This window comes from Perca flavescens, chromosome 2 (genome assembly GCF_004354835.1).
Source record: "Perca flavescens isolate YP-PL-M2 chromosome 2, PFLA_1.0, whole genome shotgun sequence".
Lineage (NCBI taxonomy): Eukaryota > Metazoa > Chordata > Actinopteri > Perciformes > Percidae > Perca > Perca flavescens.
The window spans coordinates 30286852-30310593 of record NC_041332.1 but is presented as its reverse complement, the minus strand read 5'-3'; the positions used below and the strand labels follow the sequence as shown (position 1 = coordinate 30310593).

At 40.1% G+C, this 23742-nt stretch overlaps 3 protein-coding genes across 12 annotated transcripts in view; 2 read left to right on the top strand and 1 right to left on the bottom strand.

Moving 5' to 3' along the window:
- Positions 1–252: 252 nt before the first annotated feature.
- clrn2 (clarin 2) lies at positions 253–3239 on the bottom strand. Its single transcript, XM_028563962.1, has 3 exons — positions 2743–3239; positions 1495–1674; positions 253–1177 (listed from the first exon to the last, which is right to left on the bottom strand). Exons 1-3 carry the CDS (start codon positions 2993–2995, stop codon positions 909–911), a joined length of 702 nt encoding a protein of 233 aa, XP_028419763.1. The 5' UTR covers positions 2996–3239; the 3' UTR covers positions 253–908.
- Positions 2788–15555, top strand: tapt1b (transmembrane anterior posterior transformation 1b). Of its 2 annotated transcripts, XM_028563940.1 has the most exons (15): positions 2788–3023; positions 4077–4325; positions 5919–6049; positions 6148–6266; positions 7200–7362; positions 7478–7613; positions 8096–8193; positions 8273–8342; positions 8512–8592; positions 8777–8886; positions 10468–10527; positions 11979–12047; positions 12159–12235; positions 12380–12552; positions 13153–13406. In XM_028563940.1, exons 2-15 carry the CDS (start codon positions 4148–4150, stop codon positions 13404–13406), a joined length of 1719 nt encoding a protein of 572 aa, XP_028419741.1. In that variant the 5' UTR covers positions 2788–3023; positions 4077–4147. The 2 variants fall into 2 exon arrangements, with proteins under 2 accessions (XP_028419741.1, XP_028419750.1); XM_028563949.1 differs by lacking the exon at positions 2788–3023 and having other exon boundaries at positions 4148–4325; positions 13153–15555.
- A 2755-nt stretch (positions 15556–18310) lies between these two features.
- Positions 18311–23742, top strand: part of prom1b (prominin 1 b) — a 27382-nt gene continuing 21950 nt past the window's right edge. For all 9 annotated transcript variants that reach the window (XR_003694186.1, XR_003694185.1, XR_003694187.1 and 6 more), the window contains exon 1: positions 18311–18954. Coding sequence is in view for 5 of the 9 variants with exons in the window: in XM_028596526.1 (XP_028452327.1) it covers positions 18684–18954 (271 nt within the window). In the remaining 4 variants the exon portion in view is untranslated. The remainder of the gene's footprint in view (positions 18955–23742) is intronic.

Here is a 23742-nt window from a genome sequence, read left to right as displayed (position 1 = left end):
GTCACATAATTTAAATCTACTTATAAATATTTTGCACACTGTTTAACAAGACAATTATTCCTTCAAATAGACTAAAGTTTTTTTTTACTGAAATCATACAGTAGATTTATAGGCTACTATAAGGAGATCCTCACTGGGTCTAGTTTATGAGAGCAAATGAAAGAGTTACATAGGCCTACAGCTCATTGGAAGATAATTACAAAAATTAAACACACACAAAAAGAAGAAACACGTACAGTAGGCTTACTCCAACTATTTTTTAATTGTTAACTTTAAATGTTTGTTTGTCACAAGGTTGTTAGTATGATTATAACCGATCCAACATATGTAATAAAAAACCTTTAATGATGGCCAAAGTGACATTTTTCAACAGTTCCTATTTTCACGTTCGTACAGCTGACTTTTTTTGTTTAAGATGTGAGGATGTTCATATGACCAAGTTTAGGTGAATAAAAATCAAAAGATAATCATAAGTCTCTCTCTCTAAGTTTCTGTTCATGGAAGATTAGTTTACATTTATCACATAAGCCCATAACTCCCCTTTATTCATGCATAGCTGCACTTTCTATCAGGGATCAAGAATAATTACTGTAAAAAAAAGAAGAAAAAAAAAAGAAGAAAAAATCCATCATGAAGGGGCTAGAGTAACAGATCAGTTAATGGCATTCTGTACATAAAATGAAAAAACAATGATGAATTTACATTGTGCAGCTATAGACAGAATATATCCAGCACAGGATGTCTAGAATGCAAAGGACAAGTTCGGGATGCAGGACTCTTTGCACTCATGTAGGTTACAGTATTAAGACTTAAGGGGCACTGGCACAGTGTTGGTTTCACTCTGCTGTCAGTCACTGTGGTTGGCTCCAGTCAACCATCAGTGATGTAAATGCTCCTTGGTTGGTCCTTCAGTAGAGTAGGTCCAGAGCGGCGATGGTTGGTTCTTCAGGTTTCTTGATCTCCGATTTGGGCAGTTTTATCCGGCTCATGGCAACCACTCCACAGACAGCAAAGTGAGTGGCAATGCTGCCTACACCCAACCAGAAGGACCAGTCCAGGCTGTTATCCAGGACAACCAGCACAAAGAGGTTTTCCTGATGATTAGCCACCCGCTCAGTCAGACTGTGGTGCCTCACTGCTGCCAGGAAACACAGCATGCCCAGGGCTCCGAAGAAAGCTGGAAGAAAGGTCAGGCAAGGGAAATAGAGAGGTGAAGTACCGGTAATGCTCAAAAGCATGAGGAAGGGAGATAAGGAAAAAAACACGTAAGAATAAAACAAAGAGCTGTGATAGAAAATGCACTGAAATAAAAATAACAATAAGAAGAAATTGGTGATGAGACAGAAAGGGGTGTTAACTGGGTGAGTTACATAGTGCACAGAAGCACAAGTGGGGAAAAAATAAGGGTGGAAATGTGAAGCAGGCAACAACAACAAAATCAACATTTGAGCAATATTTTGAGGGAATGAGTGAAGACAAAGTTGCCTCACATACCAGCAATGAAGTTCCATAGGTAGAGTCCTTTGTGCCCTTTAATGCTCTGGTAGGGAACCTTGCGTGCGTTGTAAATGCAGAAAGACAGACTGACCAATGCAAACCCCACAGCCACCAGCAGGAAGAGGATCACCATCATGTGAAGACCACCGTTCAACTTCCGCACAAGCTTTGGGAAAACTGCAGAGAGAAGAAACAGAGAAAAACACACATTGTCAGCCGTGTGAGCTGGTTTGAATGGCTCAAGACTCGTGAGATGCAGGTAACAGCATAGAAGACCAGTTACGCTGCAGTCTACTTGCCTTGCCTGAAAAAGTGTTTGGAACTAATGCTTTGATGTAAAAATGTTAAGTTATTTGATATGTTTGTATTATGATATTTAAGTCAATAAACTAACTTAATGACTTACTAGCATGTCTCTGTGTTTGCATTCCAATGCGGTGGCAGTATGTGTCCTGTGATGTGTTTCTTACTCTCATAGAAAATTAGAGCATGTGGCAAGTTTTAATTGTCATGCCTTTATTGTTTATATGGAGTTTATATCAAGCAGAAATGACCAAAAAGTATTTAAAAGACAGTGTATAGAAAATATAGATATAATTATTATTATAAACAGAAGAAATCTAATGAACTCATGGCAACTCATTCCTTAAGTAGCTTTGAGGTTGGAAAGAATAATTTTATTCTACTGTCTGACAGTATCATATTCTATAAACTATAAGTTTACATTTAACCAACCCAAAACTGTGTTTTGTTTTATTGCTGCTCTATTTCATCAAATATAATTGTCTTGTGAAATTCCCCCAAATACATACTGATATATTTTGGAAGCTCTGTGATCTCCAGGACTTCTTTTGCTCGTAATCCTGATGGTGTAAGCTATTGATTAGAGGGTGAACGTTTGCTTTGTTGAGTACTAGAAGTGATAATACCACATTGAGTTATCTGCATGGATGTTATAGGTGCCATTTCCACTGTTAAATAGACCTAGTACCTATTGCTGTTGATGCAGCAGGTAATAGGGATCTAAATAAACAATATACTTTAATTTTAACTTTTTTACTGCATTATTTCACAATTGCATGGCAATATTAGGCTAAATATTTGATCTGTATTTTTCATATTCAAGTAATAATATCTTTGTATAATGATTGTTTATTTGTTTAATATTGAACACTTTGGGTAGCTATAGTTTACCTAGTCTTCTAATGAATGCCCAGAGAGCTTACAGGCTGCATTTGATCTTACTGTATATTTTGGAGCGTCTGTTGCCGAGCCCGCACTTCTTGGTCTTTCCTCCCTGGAACAAGCCGTAGTAAATGTCCCCAATGAACTGCTCCATCTCCGGATGGGACGCGTTCACAATCTCAGCCCCGGTTTTACACAGGATCCGTCCGGTGACCCACCGCTCTGTGGACAGGGCCACGACCAGGAGCGCCACCGAGCCGACGCAGAGCACCGAAGCCACCGAGAACGTTATCCGTTTCCACAGCGAAGGCATCTTACGAGCCCATGGTGCCCCGAGGAAGGTAACACGACGCCGGGCAGCGACCGCGAGGCACACTCGGCGATCACCATGAGTTTATTTTATAGTTTGAAAAAATAACAAATGAATCATAATCGGTTAGATACCTGTTTCTCTCCGTAAAATGTCACATGTATACTGAAGTGTTAGTCACAGAGGAGGCGAAACCGAATCTATGGCTGTCAAAGGGATCCGTTACCGGGAGAAACTCTATCCTGCTCCCTCCCTCTCTCACACTCTCCTCTTTATTCAGAGGATGACTTAACCTTTGCAGCGTGGCCTTTTGAGATGGAAATGTATCACGATTGGAGACCATAAAATCATATAAGCATGGTGACAGAGTGACAGATATGATCAATTGTATACTCAGACCTTAAAGGTCAGATCAGAGCATTAAACACAGAAGGGGTAGAGTTTAGATTAGCCTTTGTGGCCTTTATACATCATACATTTCTTTCTTCATTCATTAAGGTCTATGTGGGGACTCCTACTTTTGCATTAGGCTACCTCGCAAAACATATTGCGAGGGAACGCAAAATATTGCGAGACAATGCAAAACATATTGCGAGGGAAAGCACAATATTGCCAGAGAACGCAATAATCCCCTAGAAAAAATCTAGCCGTGACACTTCCCTAAATAATCTCATTACAAGCAGTAAAAAGAAGAAGAAAAAAAGTTTTAAAAAGGTCTAGTGTCTGAAAAACATGAACATGATACTGTTAAACAACATCAGGTCTCTGTAGCACTTAATTTTTATTCATTTAGTTCGTTATTAGTTATAATGTATGGCTATTATTTATTTTTTTACTTTATTATTGTTGTATTTGTTGTCATTCGATAGGCTATTTTGGCTGAATATTTATTGTGTTCATTTTGAATATTATTCAAATATGTAAGAAGATGGGAAGTCTTTTTGTTTTTGTCAACAAAGATGTTTGAAGGGGGAAAAAAATAAATCAGTAATAATACATAATTTTATCAATCAACTGATCTAAGGTGTGAAATGTAATCAAGAGGATTCTGGCGACATCTGCCGGTGATCCGGTGGAACTATAGGGCGTGATGACGCCAGAGTGCGTGACGCAGATGTCAGTCTCCCAGGCAGCAGATGAGACCGTTTGGCGAAGATGGCGGACTCGCTGTCGTCAGGTCTGGGAGAGGAGCAGGAGAAGGAGAAGGAGGACAGAGAGAGGGGCAAAAAGGCAGCCAAAACAGAGAAGACCAACGAGAAGGACGGAGTCACGGAGACGTTGGCGTTCAACGATAAAAATGGCGACAGTAAGGGCAAGAAACGCAACCTGTCAGGTGAGAGCTTGCCTCGCTATTACACCCCACAGTTTGACAGCGCTAACGGAGCTAGTTGCTGAAGTGATTTTTTTTTCTATTTAACTGGCAAACCAGTGTTTGGTTAGATAACATCAATGCACTGTATGCGTGATTATCTGTGTTGCTTGGCCACGCAGTTACAATTCCTATCAGTTAGCTACTAATTCTGTGCAGCTTTGGGCGCTGCTCTGAGTTTGCACTTGATCTCAGGATGAAGCTAACACAGCAGCTACTGTTTCTTAAACATTGAGCTGAATTAAAGTAACGTTAGGTGGCTAACTTATGTTATATGCATCCAAATTATACTCCGACGGTGACCGAGACAGCACTGCTGCATGTTATCATGGAGTCTAAATATAGGCCAGTTGGCTTTTCTATCAAGACGTGCCGTTTCTTTGCGTATGCGCATTCAGAAGGGCTGCTGAGTGTATGCATACTGTATCCAACCAAAAGTGTGGACACCCCTGTGTACTTTTGGACTGGAGCTGTTTTTCATGGTTTTGACTAGCCATTCTAATTCCAATCAAAGCACTCCAATGATTTAGTAATGCACTTCCATAAAGTTGGAAGACACTTATTTAAAATGACCGGTCAAAAAAAAAAAAAAAAAAAAAAAAGGCCTTTCCCAGCAAACACGTTGACTTGTTAATGTAGTTAAACCACAGGTGTTACTCATAAAATAACCATGCTCTGCTCTATTCAAGCGTCTCAGTAAGCCGTAACAGTGCGACGGTGAGCCAGCATGCACAATACCATGGTTCTGAAACAAAAGTATCAGAATTGAATTCAGCCGTCATTCATTTTAATATTTACACATGCTTTTCCTACTGTGCCTATTGATGCAACAGGGGCTGCGGTATGTTGAGAAATGTTGGATTTATACACCTTCCGTGGTAAACGCCCACATCTTTCAAACTCCCTGGCCCTCATATTATAATGCATGCTTAAACATTTTGAATCCAAGCCCAACCTCATATGGAACCACAAAAGAAAACACTATACAGCTGTACAGCCTGAGTTGTACTCTCCCTGACTAATACATTGACTAATATACAAAATAGGTGCAGTATGCCTTTAGGTGAAATCTTAATGCTGCAGGATTAAATGTATTTCAGACAACAGTATGCTTTCAATTTAGCAACAGCTTGAGGAAGGCCCTTTGCTGTTTTAATCCAACAATGCTGCTGTGCATAAAGCGAAGCCCATGAAGAAATGGTTTTCCCAGTTTGGTGGAGAAGAACCTGACTGGCCTGCACATAGCCCTGACCTCAACCTCCATCCAACACCTTTAGGGATGAACTTCAACCCCAATTGTGAGCTAGGATTTATCACCCAACATCAGTACTCAGCCTGACTAAGCCTGAGAGAAAATCCCTGTAGCCAGGATCTAAAATTCTTTGGAAAACCTTCCCAGAACAGTGAAGGCAGTTATAGCAGCAGATTTATGGTTTTAGAATGAGATGTTCAACTGAGGTGTGAAACATCATTGGCTGGTGAATTTCCCTTTAAAAGGCTGTAAGCGTCTATGTGTATGCGTTAAATGCTTTGTCTTCTGTCCATTTCTGCCTCTAGACCTGTCTCTGGTCAGATTTATAACTACTGAGCTGACCAGAGGCTACTTCCTGGAACACAATGAGGCCAAATACACAGAGCGCAGAGAGAGGGTCTACACCTGCCTCCGCATCCCCAAGGAGCTCGAGAAGGTAAACGCACAAACAATTCCCTGTGGTGAAAAAATGTAAGGTCACAAATAAATAAATATTCCTCCTCTCTATGTCTGTCTCTCATTCTCTCTCTTTAGTTGATGACATTTGGCTTCTTCCTCTGCCTGGATGCCTTTCTCTATGTGTTCACTCTGCTACCCCTCAGGGTGATTCTGGCCCTTTTGCGACTCATCACGTTGCCGTGCTGTGGCCTCAGGTAAAGTATACACTTAGGTATTACGGATGCAAATGTAAAAACATTTCCTTAATCAATTATTGTCCACATTAATATTTGACTAAAATTAAAAGCTTTTGCGCAGTACAAGTTTTGAATAAGCCTGTAAAGTTCTCATATGTTTGAATCAACACGCCTCTGATACAGTTATAACAAAGACCTAATTTTGTTAGCTTTAGTATTAGTTTCCATAATTAATTAATTTGTGTGTGTGTGTGTGTGTGTGTGTGTGTGTGTGTGTGTGTGTGTGTGTGTGTGTGTGTGTGGATATTAATATCTCCATCCACTATGCAGTATAAGTGATAAAGTGTTAAACTAGGGCTACAACTAACAATTATTTTTTTTATTTTTATCATCAGTTATTCTGCCTACTAATCAAATTGTTTGGTCTATGAAACATCAGAAAATAGTAAAAAATGCCCTTTGCTTGGTTTGGCTGACTGACAAATCTGATGTAAAGATATTGAGTTTACTATATGTATGACAAGAAAAAGCAGCAAATGTTTGCATGTGAGAAACTGGAAGCATCAAATGTTTGTTTAACTGATTAAGACATTATCAGAGAAGTTGCAGATTAATTTTCTGTTCATAGAATGAATGTTTTAGCTCTAAAGGAAAGTGTTCCCTCTCTCTGACTGCGTTTGTACAGCTGTACAAACTAGTGCTGAAATGATTAGTTGATTAAGAGTTTGTTAATCAATAGAACATTTATTAACAATGTTGATAAATATCTTCACATGGCAACGTCCACATTTGTAACAGAAACAATCAGTGCAACGTTGTTCTTAACCTCTAGAGGGCACTAGAGCTTTTTCTGACTTTTTCAGACCAAACGGATAACCTGTTTTTCTTTCTCTTCTTGTGACTTTCTTCTGTGAACATTTCTTCCATGTGTAATTTGTGTGTGTGTTTTAGTGGTTCCCGCCTGCTCCAGCCAGCCCAGGTGTGTGATGTGCTGAAAGGCTTCATTATGGTGCTGTGTTACTCTATGATGAGCTACGTGGATTACTCCATGATGTACCACCTCATCAGAGGACAGTCTGTCATCAAACTGTACATCATATACAACATGTTAGAGGTACACCCAGAGTATGCAGCACAAAAATGGTTGATAACTGATTGTACTGTACAGTGAGCCACCAACTCGTTCGCTCTCATTGCCTCCCTTCCTCCTTCCCCTGTTGTGTTGCCAGGTGGCGGACCGCCTGTTCTCATCATTTGGCCAGGACATCCTGGATGCTCTGTACTGGACAGCCACAGAACCCAAGGAGAAGAAGAGAGCGCACATAGGCGTGATTCCTCACTTCCTCATGGCTGTGCTCTACGTCTGTATCCTTAACTGAGAAGGACCTGTCATTGTTGTTGACAGTGACAATGCATTTTTCTACATGCATACATTAATGCTAATTTTGATCATTTTTCGAAAATATCTCTAATCTATGTATGATGGGTAGCTGTAACTCTTTAAGCAAAAGTCCAAAAGTTGCTAGAGTTTTTACTGGTTTTGTGTCATCTTTGATGGTCAACATTTAGTTTTAGACTAATGGTCGGACAACAGAAGCAATTTCAAGATGTCATATTTGGCTTTGAGAGGCATTTTTCTATTTTGGGGCAAACGAGTCAATTAACTGAATATAATCCGCAGATTTATCAATAATGAAATAATCATGAGTTGCAAGTTACCTCACATAGCTTTACTTCAGACTAGTAGGATGTGCGTATTAGTGGGCTTACACCAGAATGAACACAGAGCATGATATTCTTTACTGTAGTCCTCAGTGTATTTATTTCCTCAGCATGTCTGTATCTAGTTCTCCATGCCATCCTCATCATGGTTCAGGCAACCACTCTCAACGTAGCCTTCAACTCCCACAACAAGTCCCTGCTCACCATCATGATGTCAAACAACGTGAGTATGACACATTTAACTCAATTAAAGTGCGCACAGAATGAGTTCAGCCATAATATGTACATTTTGTTTTTTGCAGTTTGTGGAGATCAAAGGAAGTGTGTTCAAGAAGTTTGAAAAGAACAACCTTTTCCAGATGTCAAACAGTGGTAAGTGGTCAAAGATACCTAAAACAATCAAGATAAGTGGACTGTGGGTGTTTTGTAACTCAGCCTTATGAACTTGGTGATTTGGTACAAGGTAAATTTATGGAATTGAGCTCAGCAGCAGTGAGCACAAAGTAGGTTAATCCTGGATTGATTTGTTTGCTTCCCACAGACATAAAAGAGAGGTTCACCAACTACATCCTCCTGCTCATCGTCTGTCTGAGAAACATGGAGCAGTTCTCATGGAACCCTGGTAACTAAAGCAGTGCTGCACAGATAATGTAACATGTCTGATATCTATAGGGCTGAATAATGTAGATCACACTGCTCAGGTACATCATCGGGTCCTCTTATTGTGACTCAGCACTGTCACTGACTGTTGTAACTAATATTAGATTGACTAGTGACACTAATCACTTTTTAATGTTTGTCTTCAGACCACTTGTGGGTGCTGTTTCCTGATGTAGTCATGGTGATTGCCTCAGAGGTTGCCGTGGATGTTGTGAAGCACGCCTTCATCACCAAATTCAATGACATCAGTGCTGATGTGAGTCCCATTTTGCATAAAGTACTTTCACAGTTCAACCATTAGGTTTTGGTTAAGTGTGACAGCCAAAGGAGCAATGTTGTTTTATAGACAGTCCAAAAAACACATTTAAATTTGGCAATATAATCTAATTCCAGGTCCATTTACTAGCTTTTTCTAGTGTTTTAAACCGTGTTTTCAACGTCGTCCAGTCCTCATAGGTGGATGGAGTTTGCTCAGGTAATGGGCTTTAATTTCATTTTGTATTTACAGGCTTTTTGCAGAGTCACTACATATGTTAGCCAGGCATACGTGTATTGTTATTTACAGAACAAGTTGGGATATTCAGGAATTCCATCAGTTTGCATGTGAGTTGTACTATAGTTTTAGGACACTAGGTCCTAATAATACTTTGCGGGATGTAAACGGGAAGTACAATGTTACCATGGATTCGGTTAGTCAGCGGTGGGTTAACTTGAGCCCTGTTTTTTTTAGCCTGTGTTTGTTTACATTTTGGCTAATTTGCACCATTAAAAGTATGCTGAATTAGCTATTAGCAGTTCTTCTTTGCGTTGTACTCATGGATGAACAGACAACTATCACTGGATTACTTTTATACAGAAGAAAACTTAAAAACATGATGATTCTTGGAAAAGTTCTGGAGTTTAAGGAGCATCTTTTTTTATGAGTCTATTCAGATTTATTGATGTTTATTTGCGATGGACATTTGAGATAATGATGTCTCTGTAAAGTCATAGTCACACACTCAAACAAAAGAGTGTGATTCTTGACACAAACTGTGGCAATCAGCAGCAGGGGTTTACTAGCTAGCAGTGATACCTAACAATGACACAGATCCAATTTTGGGTGTTGTTCGAAACTCCATCCACTGACGAAGACGGTGAGATGCGGTCGAAAACTCAGGAAAAAGTTAGTAAGTGGACCTTGAGTTAAGATTATTTTGTTCACCTACTTTTTTTTTTTTTTTTTTTTTTTTTTTTTTTAAAGGTGTAAGAATCTTTAAGCTCCACAGACTTTGACTTAGACGTTTTTTTGTTTTACAAACTGGTGGTCCTGTCTCTCTTTTTCTCCCTGTTTCTCACTGTCTCACACACCTACACACTCACACCAGATACACTTAAGTATCAGAGGGGAAATATCTGTCAGTGGAGCCATTTTCTCTTGTTTCATCACAACTTTGGTTTCTTCCCATTTCCTTCCTTCATGTGTTCTCTTCCTATTTGATTACATTCAATGAGTTGTAACTGTGGTTATGTAATGGAAACCAACTCCACAGGAAGGGATTAACCCCTTTGTCTCCAAAGTGTTAAACCTAATCACACAAACCTCGCTCACACATAGTAAGCGATGCGCTCGTGCATCCATGCTCGTCCACATTTAATCCATGTGTGTGCACATTTTTATTTTGGTCTTTTTACTCTGGTTTATTAAAAATGCCACTACTGCCACTTTACCTTCACTTTACACTTGCACAAAACTGATACATACAACTCAGATACCAGATACTCAGTAACTATATTTGTTTGATATTTTGATGTTTATACTTTGGCTGACTAATGCTGTGTTACTGTCATTTTCCAGGTATACGGCGAATATAGAGCCAGCCTTGCCTTTGACCTTGTCAGCAGTCGACAGAAAAATGTGAGTGAAATGAAATATATCTCACATTTCTCAAACTTGAGGTCAGGATCCCATGTTGGGTCTCTTGTTACGCACACATGGACACAGAAAAGGGGTGTATTTATACTTGTGTTATACACTGTATTTAGTCATAATAATGTGTATATAATGTGTAATACTGTATATCGTCAATCTTACATAAACCCTGGCCACTCCTGAAATACAGTACATAATATTTCATATTTAAATTGACCTGATAACAATCACATTGCTAATTGCTCAGGTCAAATTAAGTCAGGTCATAAAAGTTTGAGAAACCTTTAACTACGGGTGAGCGTTATGGATAAAATCTTCTATCATTCATTTGTGATTGCTTGTCTGGTGTGTGGTACTGCTGGCTGTAAATCTAATTGCACTTCTTGTTGACGTTCAAAGTATTGTCAAACAAAACGAGGCTAGCTATCCCCTCCCTCCTCCTCATCCCGTCCCCTTTCCCTCCCTTCCATGCATCCGTGCACACATGGATTTTTAGTATACCATTGAATAATGACTGAATACATAAGCTTAAGCAACAAAATATTGTTTATTTTTGTTCAACCAAGTCCAGCAGACCAGTGCAAATTTTGCCATTAAGTGTAGCAATAGCATATTTAGAAATATAGTACATTTCAGAAATTCAGGTAGCCTATAGGTAGGTAGACCTTCTGTAAACTATGTTTTTTTTTAAGTAAAACACAATACTTTCAAGTACATTCAGACTTAGTTACCCTGGTCCTTAAACCAGTCATCTGGTGGAGTGTAGGTTGGGTGTGGGTCCTTGTACTCGGAGTCGGGCTAACGTCCACGCTAGCTGCTAAATGTTTTGCGTCGAGGTGATACTTGAGGCTCCATGTGCTGCGGTGATATGCGAATTCCTTGTTGCATATCTTGCACACAACCATGCTCTTATCGACGCTTCCATCCGTTCGTTTTTTATAACAAAATTTCCCATCCACGGGACCAACCAAAGCGGTCTCGTCAGCTTCTTCGTTCATGTTCAACTGTGGTTTGTTGTTGTCTGAAGCCATGAACGCTAGTTGGTGCTCCAGTATAATCGGTCCGACAAAACTCATCCAGTGAGAAACGTCCCGCGGTGCAAAAATAAGTGATTAAAATGCGTAAAAAATGTTTAACGTGTTATTTTTTGTGTAATTAATTAACGCATTAAAGTCTGTAATTAATTAATCTTAATTAACGCGTTAAAGTCCCGGCTCTAATATATATATATATATATATATATATAAAAACTACTTGTTAAAGACTGAATGCCAAACTGAATATTTGCAATATTAAGGAGATGTCCTCTAATCTTTCCTGATTTGACATGTCATACTTATAAGTGTTGTTATGGAATGACTAATGCATTGGTTGGGTAAGAATAATAATGTTGATTACTGTTGATGCGTTGTAAAATGTCTAAAATGTGTCTCCAGGCTTACACAGACTACAGTGACTCAGTATCCAGAAGAATGGGCTTCATCCCGCTTCCTTTAGCTCTGCTGGTCAGTCACCGTTTATAGTAATATCTGTTGATATTGTGTATATTGACTGTATAAACACTTATAATCAGTATATACACAGTCTGATTATGTGTGTGTGTTTCTTTTTTTCAGTTGATCAGAGTCGTGACCAGCTCAGTGAAGATCCAGGGTTCGCTCTCCTTTATGTGTGTGCTGCTGTTTTACCTGGGGTAAATGTCAATTGTTTTTTTTTCCGAGTTTTGAACACACATTTGCAGTGTTACTAGTGTTTCTTAATGTGTGTGTTTAGTTGTTTATGTTGACCCTTTTTTACATATCCACATGTTTTTTGTGTGTGTGTGTTTTGTGAGCAGGATGATCACTCTGAAGGTGCTCAACAGTATCGTTCTGCTTGGGACGTCCTGTGTGTTCGTCAAAGAGGCCAACATGGAAGAAAAGCTCTCGGACCCTCCTCCCTCTGTTGTCTCCAGCCGCGCAAACTCGAGAGCTCACCGCACCAAACACTTTCACACTTCACCACAGCAAGGTAATAATAACCAGTTTGTCTACCTCTCTATTCCTAAATGGCTAAATACAGCATTTGTTAAATCCTATCTTTGTTAGTTACTGCTGCTATGCCTGTTAAACTTTCTATTCTCACACGATCCTTGATCTTCGATTGGTCGATTTTGTCGAAATGACAACTGTAACTGACAGATTCTATCGGCTGTAGTTGGCAAGCTGATTAAACTAACTATAGCACCATACGTTTGTTAAAAAAGCTCTGTCTCTGTATGACTTTAATGTTTCCAGCTGACTCATTTCAAAGCAAGAAACCTGTAAAGGTGGTCTTACACCGTTTGTTTGGATGCTTAGCTTTTTGTATTTATTATTACATTTTAACGTTAACAAGAGAAAAGCTTTTACTTTGAGGCGAGCCTCCAAACTATTTGAAGGCTAAATGTCACTCTTACTACAGCCCCATGCACACGGTAAAGAGAAATTCTAAGCTTTCCAGACCTGCCGTGCCTAGTTACAGTTGCTAAGCTATGATTGTACGATTGCTATTTGGTAAAAAGGGGTTGAGTAAACTGCCAGTTGTGTTATGCTTACTGTACAATAAACTTTGCCACTCGCTCTCTAATAGAACCCGCAACTGACAAGGGAGGAATATCACTGGCAGCAGACAATCCTCCACCCCCCAACGTGGCAGAGACCTCTGACCCAATACTCCCCAAGAGCGACTCGGACACATTCCTGACCACACCCGACGAGGAAGACGATGACAAAATCATTAACGCCGACACAGGACTGGAAGGGGACAGACTTGAACACAGAACGCCCAAGAAAGATTTGCTGGAAATAGACCGTTTCACCATCTGTGGCAACAGAATAGACTGAATGTCGCATAAAACAACAAGGCAGTGTGTCCTGCTTGCTGAAAAACAGCAAGTTTCAGGGATCAGACGCGGGTCATGGAGCATGCTCAGACCGGACATAGTTTTGTGCACCTGACCCCAAGAGTATTTATTTATTTATTACTGACAAAACCAGCAAAGGCATAACGCTGTTACTTCAAGCATCAGAGGCCTCGTCGATGCCTCGTGAACCAGGTCGGCTTTGAGGATGAGTCTCGGTTGCCGTGGCAATCTGCACACATGCTTGCTGATGATGATGATGATGGTTAAAAACTGGCATGCAGAGCTGGAGCAGAGCACGAAGAGAGAGAAACAAAATCTGCACATGTGAAATAGTACAATGTGGGTGGCTGTGTGATTCATAGGAACATGACAGCTGGACTGTGCAAGTACGTGTTCAAAAGCACAACCATATGTACAGCGCAGAGTTGTTTTTAGAAAGAACAAAGCTTTTTAAAAACAAATTTGATTTTGATTTGAATATTTGAAATGAAGTTTTTATTAAGAATATTAGAATATAGATTTTTTTTTTCTAAAATCGACCTACAGGAGTAAGACACACAATCGAACATTGTTATAATAAACACATTGTTGAAATCTTAAAATTGCTCTGCAGACACACACTCTCCACCAACACGCATTTGAAAAAGACCTGGTTTAAAGTGAGCTACTGTGATGAGCCCAGATGTCCATAGCTGTCAGACATGGCAGCAGTGACACTAAGTACAATCATATGTGCAATGGCTTTGGTCACAGAGGTGACTTTACCTATTAGACATGGATAGTTTGGAGGTTTTAGTATCATGCAGTTTGTATTGATCTTGTTACTTTGAAGCACTGAGATAAGATGGTGCCCGTTTGTAAAGACAGAATTATTTATTTTGAAGTGGATTCCAAGCCTGACAAGTTTGGAAGATATTTCTTTTTTAAGTTTTATATTTTTTCCCAATATGCTTCATGTGTACACTCATCATTCAAGCATGTAGCCTACAGATAATCACGTCCTGGTGTAACACCATTGTGTTCTTGGTCTTGTTTCAAATTCATGGTGTGTGACCCTGGCATACCACCGTCAAGTTAACATGTTTTGCAATTCTTTACCATTATCTTGACAATGATGAAAATGATTGAGATTACATGTATGCAGGTGAAATGTTTGAGGATACCTGAAGGCTGATTAGGGTGAATCACCTGTCAATAACAAGAATGAAGAAGGATCATATGAGCAGCACTGTGTGAACCCAGCAATTTGTCATTTGCCAGAGAGCAGTTGTCCGACAAAGGTTGCTGGCATTGTTTGCTGTGGTCATCTGCTGCTGGCTTTGGTTAATGGAAGAAACTCTTTCCAAATGCTTGTGTACCCAACAGTCTTTTAAATGCTATAAAAGCTGAAGGCACTGTTTGACAAATTAAGTGGATCATGGATCTCTGAAGTGCCAGGAGTTGCATGTCCTGGGCAAAAGAGAAAGTCCAACCTAGCCCCAAGTTTTGCCTCTCATGTCAATACCCCCATTTCATTAGATTCAAGCCACAGTGCTCACAAACACATTCTGTTTTTCAAAAAGATACCCATTGTTTTTTGGAAAACACTGGTCTTCTAACAATCAAGACTTTAACTTGTTTCTCCAAGTTGCAACTCTGTTAAAGTTGCTAGATTTGCTTTGTGAACCAAAATTAGTTAATTAATAGATATACAATTTCTCTATCGTTTACTGTAACTGTATCTTATTTTAAGTTTTTATACATTTATTATTTGTTATTTTTCCTGAATCAAGCAAAAGGATTAGAAAGATCATAAATTAATAGACTAGGATTTATAGTTGCAATTTTGAAAATAGATTAAATAGATGGCAAACAATCCCACACAGGGTCTTTCACTTGTACTCGTATTAACGATATTTCGATCCTCATGTTTCGGTTAACTGACCATCCTTTTTTTTTTTTTTTTTTTTTTTTTTAAAGATTCCCTGAAATTCATTGTTCAGAAAAAAAGATTACATGAGAGGCACAATCTAGGGTTAAATGGATAGTTTGGATATTTTGAAATGGGATCGTATGAGGTAGGCTTATCCGTAGTCAGTGTATTACCTACAGTAAAAGCGGTCGGCACGCCCCCAGTTATGAGAAGCAGGCAGGAGTACTGTCAAGAAAGCTAATGTACTGCTGTGGACGGGGCCAGCAGCAAAAATGTATTTTAGCCACCTAAAGAAAAGGCCCACCTAAAAAAAACAAAAACAATATCTGTTTAAGTGTACACTATATTTTCGCTGCTTTACCTTGCCATTAAACAGCCCTTTCCTTTCCACAGAAGGTTCCCCTCTCTGTCTTTTGACCGTTCAGTCTCCCTCTGCAAAAGTACTCCTGTATACTCTGGCTCATAAAGTTATCCTCTTGTCTCCACAGTTAAACAGCATTTCATCAGTACTGACATAATCACTTGTTTTTATTTTCTTGTATTTGTTGCCTCTTCCATAAACCGCTGAAAGTCTGACCCAAACAGCTGATCTCCACATCTGCGTTGCACTTCTGTGTAGGAATACAGAAGTTCTAGGGTTAAGAAAATGTAGTGCCAAAGGAAAGGGCTGCCTGATGGCAAAGGTAGAGCAATGAAATATTTTAAATATGGCGTGCATTTAAACTGGTATTGTTTTCTTCAGGTGGGACATTTTTTTTTAGGTGGCTAAAATATGTTTTGCTGCTGCCCCGGTCCACAGCAGTACGTTGCTTTGCTTCTGTGTTGGTACTCTGGTCTCTTTCTCAAAACTGGGGGCGTGCTAGTCTACATACACGACGTTCCACTATTCCGCCGAATGTCCATTACCTGAGGCTTCCTTTGTGTTGGCATTTTAAACTCCGGTGGATTTCTGAGGACTATGGTTACCTGCTCCTCAGATCGCTGCAGGGTGAATCCAGACATCTAGCTAGATTATCTGTCCAATCTGAGTTTTCTGTACGACTAAAACAACCTTTGATTGTATACGTTTCAGTTCCTTCCATCCCAAGGCTATTTTGCAAGGGCCTTTGTGTCGTATGGCCCATAGCGCTGCCCAAGACGATTGTGATTGGTTTAAAGAAATGCCAATGAACCAGAGCACTTTTTTTCTCCCATCCCGCAATGCTGTGTGTACTCGGCAGACCCTCCTCCACAGCGCTGTGGGGGAAGGTCTTGCAACGCGAGACTAGGGGTGTGCCGACCCTCCATATCCACTGACTATGGATAAGTAGCCTATCTCATACAACCCCCCCCACACACACACTTCAAAATATCCAAACTATCCCTTTAAGTCCAACCTTACTATTGGAGGACAGTCAATAAAAACAATAATTGTAGTCTTGTGAACAAAGGATGAAGAGTGTGGATCATGACAGAGCAGTGTGTGTGTGTGTGTGTGTGTGTGTGTGTGTGTGTGTGTGTGTGTGTGTGTGTGCGTGTGTGCGCGTGTGTGTGTGTGTGTGTGTGTGTGTGTGTGTGTGTGTGTGTGTCTGTGTCAGAGAGAAAGATCATTTGCAATGCATGGATGGATCTCACTACCTAAAGACGTATGAATCGGATATTTCATTGTTTATATTTTCATGTACAACCCATCTACAGTATGTAACGCATCTCCTACGTGGTAGAAAGAGAATAAAACCAGATTTTGTTTTGTAACCCTTTCGTGTGTGTGTGTGTGGTGTGTGGAGGGGTGGTATGAGAGAACGGGAACAGTGGCGGGTGTTTCAGGAGTCACTGCAGGCTCTATTCACAGGGCAAACACTGCAGTCCACTGTTCCCCCTGAATGGCCATTTGGAGGGGGTCTGTCATCACAGCCATTCACACTCAGGGACTTTTATTTCAAGGTTCCAACTCTGATAAATGATTTGCCTCTGGATACATTACTTGTGTTTTCTTGGTTATGTCAACATACTCCACATTTAACCAGTGTAGTGTCATGTAAAGTGACTGTGAGCCATGCGAGGAGGTGACAGAGGATGGAGAGCGCTGATATATCAAAGACCTAACCAGGCTATGAACTTTGGGTTTTCCCTTTTTTGAACTCAGACCTTGTGTGCTTGCCAAAACTTGACTAGCCTTAACCGTCTATCTGAAGGTCAGCTGCTCAGTGACCACAGTAGAGTCATTGACCGGCCTCACATTCATTCAGAGACCCGCTGAGGTTATCTTCTAGTTCAATTCTCTCATTAGACACCATAATGCTATCTGACCTCTACAACTGTATAGGTGACTAGGTGTAAACATTGCAAACTTCAATTCTTAGCTGCATAAACATTACAGGCAGCCCAGCAGGCATTGTGGCATGTACTTTTTACAAACGAGTGTGATCATTGGAGTCAATAGTGACAAAATTAAAAACGAAAAAATGTGATCAACAATATTATGTAGAAATCATGAAATGAACGATCGAGGTGTATATTGATGTACAGTGACTTAATCTGGTGACGACTGTTTACCCAGTCGTTTAAAAATACTCCGTTGCAAGAAAATCACACATTTACAATTTTACTGAAGTAAAAGTATTACCATCAAAATGTACCCAGAAAGTACTAATTTTACATTATTTTTGTATTTCTAATTATAATTTTATATATCGCTGGGTAATTTGTGAATTACCCCCTATAAATAGGCATATTGTATTCAATATAATAACTAATATGTAGGCCTATTAGCTTCTGACATGTAGGCTAGTGGAGTAAAAGTATCAAGCAGCCGAAAAATGGAAACACTCAAGTAAACTACAAGTACTATATTACTTGAGTAAATGTAGCCTATATTTGCTTTCCACCATCGTAGCTAACAGATGACAGGTGACGGACCCCGCGGTGTCGCGCGTGACGCGCGCCACAGAAGCACCAGGCGAGTTTTCAGCGAGCGCGAGCGTTCTTGAGCTTTACGTGCACGCGGGATTAGGCTACTCGCAGCCGGCCGGTGAGAATGAGGACGCCGAGATAACGAGTTCATCCTCGGCTATTGGTCCTCTTGAGTCGTCGAAGGTCTCCGGGAAAATGTCTGCGATGCGTCCGTACCGAGAAACCAGGAGCTAACGGCTGCTCGACCCTCGACCGTTGGATGCTAAGTTTAAAAGTTTTCTTTCTTTCGGACTGTTGTTTGTGAGCTGCAGGGATAAACCACCGAGGCGGACAGGTGTCCTCCTCTCAAGTCACCAGCCCGTCTCCCCTCTCCATCCCCCGCTACGCTGTAATACGACCGGGGCTTGGAGTTTGACTTTTTCTTTTTTGTACGAAACTAGACTTTTCTGAGCCATGTTGTGGACAAGTTGGCTCGTCCTGCTGCTCTGCTGGGGGACCACAAGCGGCGAGCAGCAGGCGGATGAGAGTGACGGGACCCCGGCTAAGGCCCGGGCGGACCCCCCCAGACAGCGGTCCCCTCCACCGGTGGAGCCGTTGGATTTTGGGTTTGTACCGGCGGCGGTTTATGATACCCACGCTTACTACGAGCCGGGGCCCATAGGGATCCTCTTCCACATGGTCCACGCGTTTCTCTACGCTATTCAACCAAATCCCTTTCCCAAAGGTGAGATTATCCTTCACCCCTCCTCATCCCCATCCATGCCCTTCTGTCTTCATCTTCACTCTTGTTTCTTATTCCTTTCACAGGAGGCCAGCTGTCAGGGCTTTAATTTTTCTTCTGAATAGCCTACTTGTAATTGTGGCTAAACACAAAGCTTAAACTACCACCTAATCATTCAATGCCTGTTACACTCAATTATGTGACTCCTCAATTATTGACCTTTATTGTCACTGCAAATGTTTTTTATTGGCCGCCAACTTTGTGGATGTCCGTCAAACCGAATGTGTGACCCCAAATAATTTAGATAGGGTCATACTTAAGATAGTGGTAAGATTAAATAAGATAAGAGAAAAGTTTTTTGTTTTTTTTGCCACAGATGCTCAGTATACACAGGATAAGAAATCTATAGGCTACATAGTATACAGTAAATAGAAGTATTTACTAGAGATGTTCCAGTATCGGTATCGGCTCCGATACTGCCTAAAACGCTGGTATCGGTATTGGGAAGTACTGGAGTTTATGCACCGATCCGATACCATAAAGCCCTAAAGAAAATCTACATTAAAGTAGTTTATTTATGTTCTTTTTCCGTTATAACTGACTGTCAAACTGGAGAATAAAAGAAAGTTCTGGGGCATTCATTGTTTGTGTTTGTTCATGTTTCACAAAGAGTTTAACCTGAGCCAGACAGACAACAAAGATAGAAATCATATCACATCCATACAGGGATAGTAGTATACAGCTGTTATACATCATATCACATCCATACAGGGATAGTAGTATACAGCTGTTAAAACATAATGAAATATATGACACTCTGGTATCGGATCGGTACTCGGTATCGGCCAATACGCAAGTTCAGGTATCGGAATCGGTATCGGGAAGCAAAAAAGTGGTATCGGGCCATCTCTAGTATGTACATAGTAAAATAAATGGCAAAAAAAGGTGTTTCGGTGCATAAATGAAAGTGCATGTTATGAATTACAAATTGATCAAAAACACACACAACAGGTGCATCTATGTTACAATATGACCATGTTACTGTATAATGGCATTCTGTCCAGTGTTTTCCAAATATTACAAATTAAACATGGCAATATAAAGTATGAATGGACAAAAAACATGTTTGATCTGTATTTAGAGGTCCATCACACTGCAAATAGGGGATGCAATTCCAAAAATATATACAAATTACTGTCTGACTTTTTCCTCTTATCTTTAGCTTTTTTGTAAAATACTGGATATTTACACATATTTAGGACTCAAAAATCCTTCAAATTAAACAATCTGAGAAGGAAACATAGACCTGCCAAGCCATAACCTGTAACAAGAGGTAACAACTGATCTGAAACCACTGCCCTAGCTATCTCTCTAGCAACAGTCTCTGACTGACCTGTTTTACGTCACAAACTAAACAACAAAGTCCATAAAAAATGGAAAACATCAAAGACACCGCTGTGGCATGAATTATTTGCACACTGCTGCTGTATCTGTTTTCTCTCTCTGAGTGTTACTCTGTACCATATAATGGGTGACTCAAAGCCTAACTTTTAAAAAACACTCCTAAAATGCTACTGGGCCAGAAGAGCAAGTGCACAGGGGACTGCATGCAATGATGATGTGTGCTTGTTGAGCTCATAACTCAATGTTACAAGATTAATGGGATCAATAGCTATCATAGCTCATTAATGAGCCTCTTGGGGGCCTGTGCTTTAACATTATTGAGGTGATTAAAAGGTGATCAGGTCTGTCACTTGATCGATATACATAGTGAATGTTGCTCTCTTGGCTGCCTGGTGTACTACAATCTGCCTGCACAATCCAGTGACGGATATATAGAGCTACAACCAGGGTACAAAATAAGCACCATCCACCATCCAAATGCTAGTAAAATATCCGAGTGGCTGGTATTAGCTTCACTCACCAGCCAAAACAAAACAAAACTATGGTAATCTATTGCGTGGCAGGTAACATTTGAACATTAGCCATTTGGCTGGTGGACGAAAAAGTTAATTTTGCACCCTGTAGGCTACAACCCTACTCAAAGCAGTGTGTTTGTCTTCTGTATAACTATGAGTGGTCACGTTGGAGGATGACATGCAATAGGATTGAAGGTTTTAAGTTGCTGCCATTTTGGTGTCCAGGGTTAGTGCCGCTGGCTGGGTAATCAATTAGCAGATCAGCGATTAGAAGAGGCTTTCTCAGTCACCTGCATCACTGCATAATACCTTAATCTACTGGACCATATGCTGCTACTGCCAGGGACTTTCCAGTATGGATGACAGTCACACGCACACATAGGTAGAGACCACCTGAATGTCCTGTCACACACTACCACATCACATATCATATTTATGCAAAATCATGCATGTTGCTCACACACATCAAACACACACGCATACCTCCAGGTTCCTTATTACACCGTTTACAGCATTTACGCAAGGCAATCGGTTGGGCCGGTTCAGATGACCATTAATAAACTTCGTTACCTAAAAAACTCAACAAAACGTTCAGTATTAACCATTTGTCTGTGAATCCAAAAACTTAAAAGGTATTGTTGTGATTATTAGTAGTAGTATTTGGGCATGTTACTCGAACAGCTTGAAGATGTTTGTTAAGACAGATAAAACAGTTTTAAACAAAGCCTGATAGTATTTACAGAATGTCATCATGCTGTATAGTACAGCCTATGGCACTCTGGCAAGAGACTGAATTAATATACTCAGAATTAAGTATTTGGTTGCAAATCAAAATAGCTTTTTACCACTGTAAACAAATTACAAAGTACCCCAAACTGTATCCAGGGTCACATTGTTTTCTTTCCCTTCACTGTATACAGAGCATAGGCTACCTTTTATGAGTATTACACGTAGTAGACAAATGTACTTTCTTTTCCAGCCTTATGAGATAACACAAGCTGTTTACTCATGTATGTGTGCTTACACTAAGTTGCCTGTAGAACAGCACTGGTCGTAATAGTTATTAACTCACTGGTATGACTTGGTATATAGTGTAGTCTTTTAGAAAAATATTTATATTAGTCTTACTAGGATTTGTTAACATTTTAAATGTAATATACTGTCTGTATATGAATTATGGACAATAGTAATTTGGGTTTGGTCCACATAGTTTTACATCCTGTGAAGGTTAGGTTTAAAAAACTAACCATAGAATTAACCCAAGTCCTGTAGCATTAGAAAAACAGCACAATAGAACATAGCATCAACCTCCACGGGAAACAGATTTTGGACATATTGTAGGTAAGAACTGAAGGTAATGTAATACACTGCTACAACTGTTCTAAAACATTGTTCTGTCTAATATAGAGAGGTCTTTACTCAAATAAACACAATTTATATGACCACATCTACATAGTTTTCTCTCTGACTTCACTAACTCTTGCTAAACGATTCTAGTTAGCATTTGTAGCAGGCAAACTTACTACATTAAACTTTACAAAAAAGCTACAAAAGGGCTACTGAACATGAAGTTGGAGCATTGCAGCATAAACGCAATGTACTGATTAGGGATCGACCGATATGGATTTTTTAGTGCCGATACCGATTTTGTTTTTCATCAGCCTTAGCCGATGACCGATACGGCTGCTGATTTTCTTGAGCAGATATTTGGAGCCGATACTGCTTTTGCTCCCTCAATTTACATCATAAAAATGTAAACCCTGCCACACTGGATTTGTTTTTGGAATCTGCTCTGCCATTTCTTTAAAAATAATAAACAAAAACACAGATCAGTGTCACTTCTGCAATCATCTTACATTCATATCACCCAAATTATGTGTGCAATGTGCATCATATGATGGGTGCAGCGTCTCCAGCAACACAGAGCTACCTGTGGACGCCTGTCTGTAAATAATGGCGGGAAAAAACTATCGGCGAACACAGTAGCCGCGTATCCGCCAATGCCGATACACGTAAAAACGCAAATATCGGGCCAATATATCGGCCGGCCGATAAAATCGGTCTATCACTAGTACTGATCAAAGAAACACTACCATTACTGTGGTTTCACTGACAAGGGTTGTTTCTCTGCAAATGGTTCTCCACTGAAACTGAAAAAAAAAAATCTGTTTGTGCTATACATCTCAGTTCAGTATACTTCAGTATAATACGCAGATATTTTCCTTGGTGGTACAGTATCTTATGTTGATACTAGTCTTGCATTGAATTCTGTCGCCCCATCAAATGTTTTCTTGCTGCTGCCCATGGTTGAGGTAATATGATCCTGAGTTAGGTTCTAAGTAGCTGTTGCAGAGGTGACTGAGTTGGGGTCAGGGCTGAGGTTGACCTAAGGTTAAGATAGAGAAACGCAAATCAGTGTTAGGTATACTGAGGAAATGTAATTGATTGATCGGTCTTGTCGAATCAATTGGATTGTCTAAGGTTGAACAGTCTCACAACAAGTATGTGGCAAAATCTCCACAAATCCCTGTTATATTAATATTATATAATGCAGTTATTGTTTCAGGTTTCCAGTAGAGCAGCTTGTATCTGAGTGTGAATTACTGCTAAAGGGGTCATCACTGGTACATGACCGGCTCTGGCTTTTCCTTCTCCTGATTTGCTCATCCCTCTTTTTCAAATCTGTGTGACGGTTGTTTTTATGATGAAGAAGCGTTTTGGACTCTTTCACTGTGTGAGGAGGCCGTGTCTTATCCCTCTGATATACACAGGGTAGATTAGAGGATTAGCATCCACAGGGCTAATGCTAACACTGCACAGCTACCTCTGCTACAGATGGCATTGACACACACACACACACACACACACACAC

Excerpts from the sequence above, each read along its gene's own strand:
- tapt1b (XM_028563949.1), top strand. The coding sequence starts at position 4,148 with ATGGCGGACTCGCTGTCGTCAGGTCTGGGAGAGGAGCAGGAGAAGGAG. Across the intron at positions 4,326-5,918 it reads CAAGAAACGCAACCTGTCAG|ACCTGTCTCTGGTCAGATTT; the intron begins GTGAGAGCTTGC and ends TTCTGCCTCTAG. Across the intron at positions 7,363-7,477 it reads TCATATACAACATGTTAGAG|GTGGCGGACCGCCTGTTCTC; the intron begins GTACACCCAGAG and ends TTGTGTTGCCAG.
- clrn2 (XM_028563962.1), bottom strand. The coding sequence starts at position 2,995 with ATGCCTTCGCTGTGGAAACGGATAACGTTCTCGGTGGCTTCGGTGCTC. Across the intron at positions 1,675-2,742 it reads CAGACGCTCCAAAATATACA|TTTTCCCAAAGCTTGTGCGG; the intron begins GTAAGATCAAAT and ends TTCTCTCTGCAG. Across the intron at positions 1,178-1,494 it reads CCTATGGAACTTCATTGCTG|CTTTCTTCGGAGCCCTGGGC; the intron begins GTATGTGAGGCA and ends CCTTTCTTCCAG.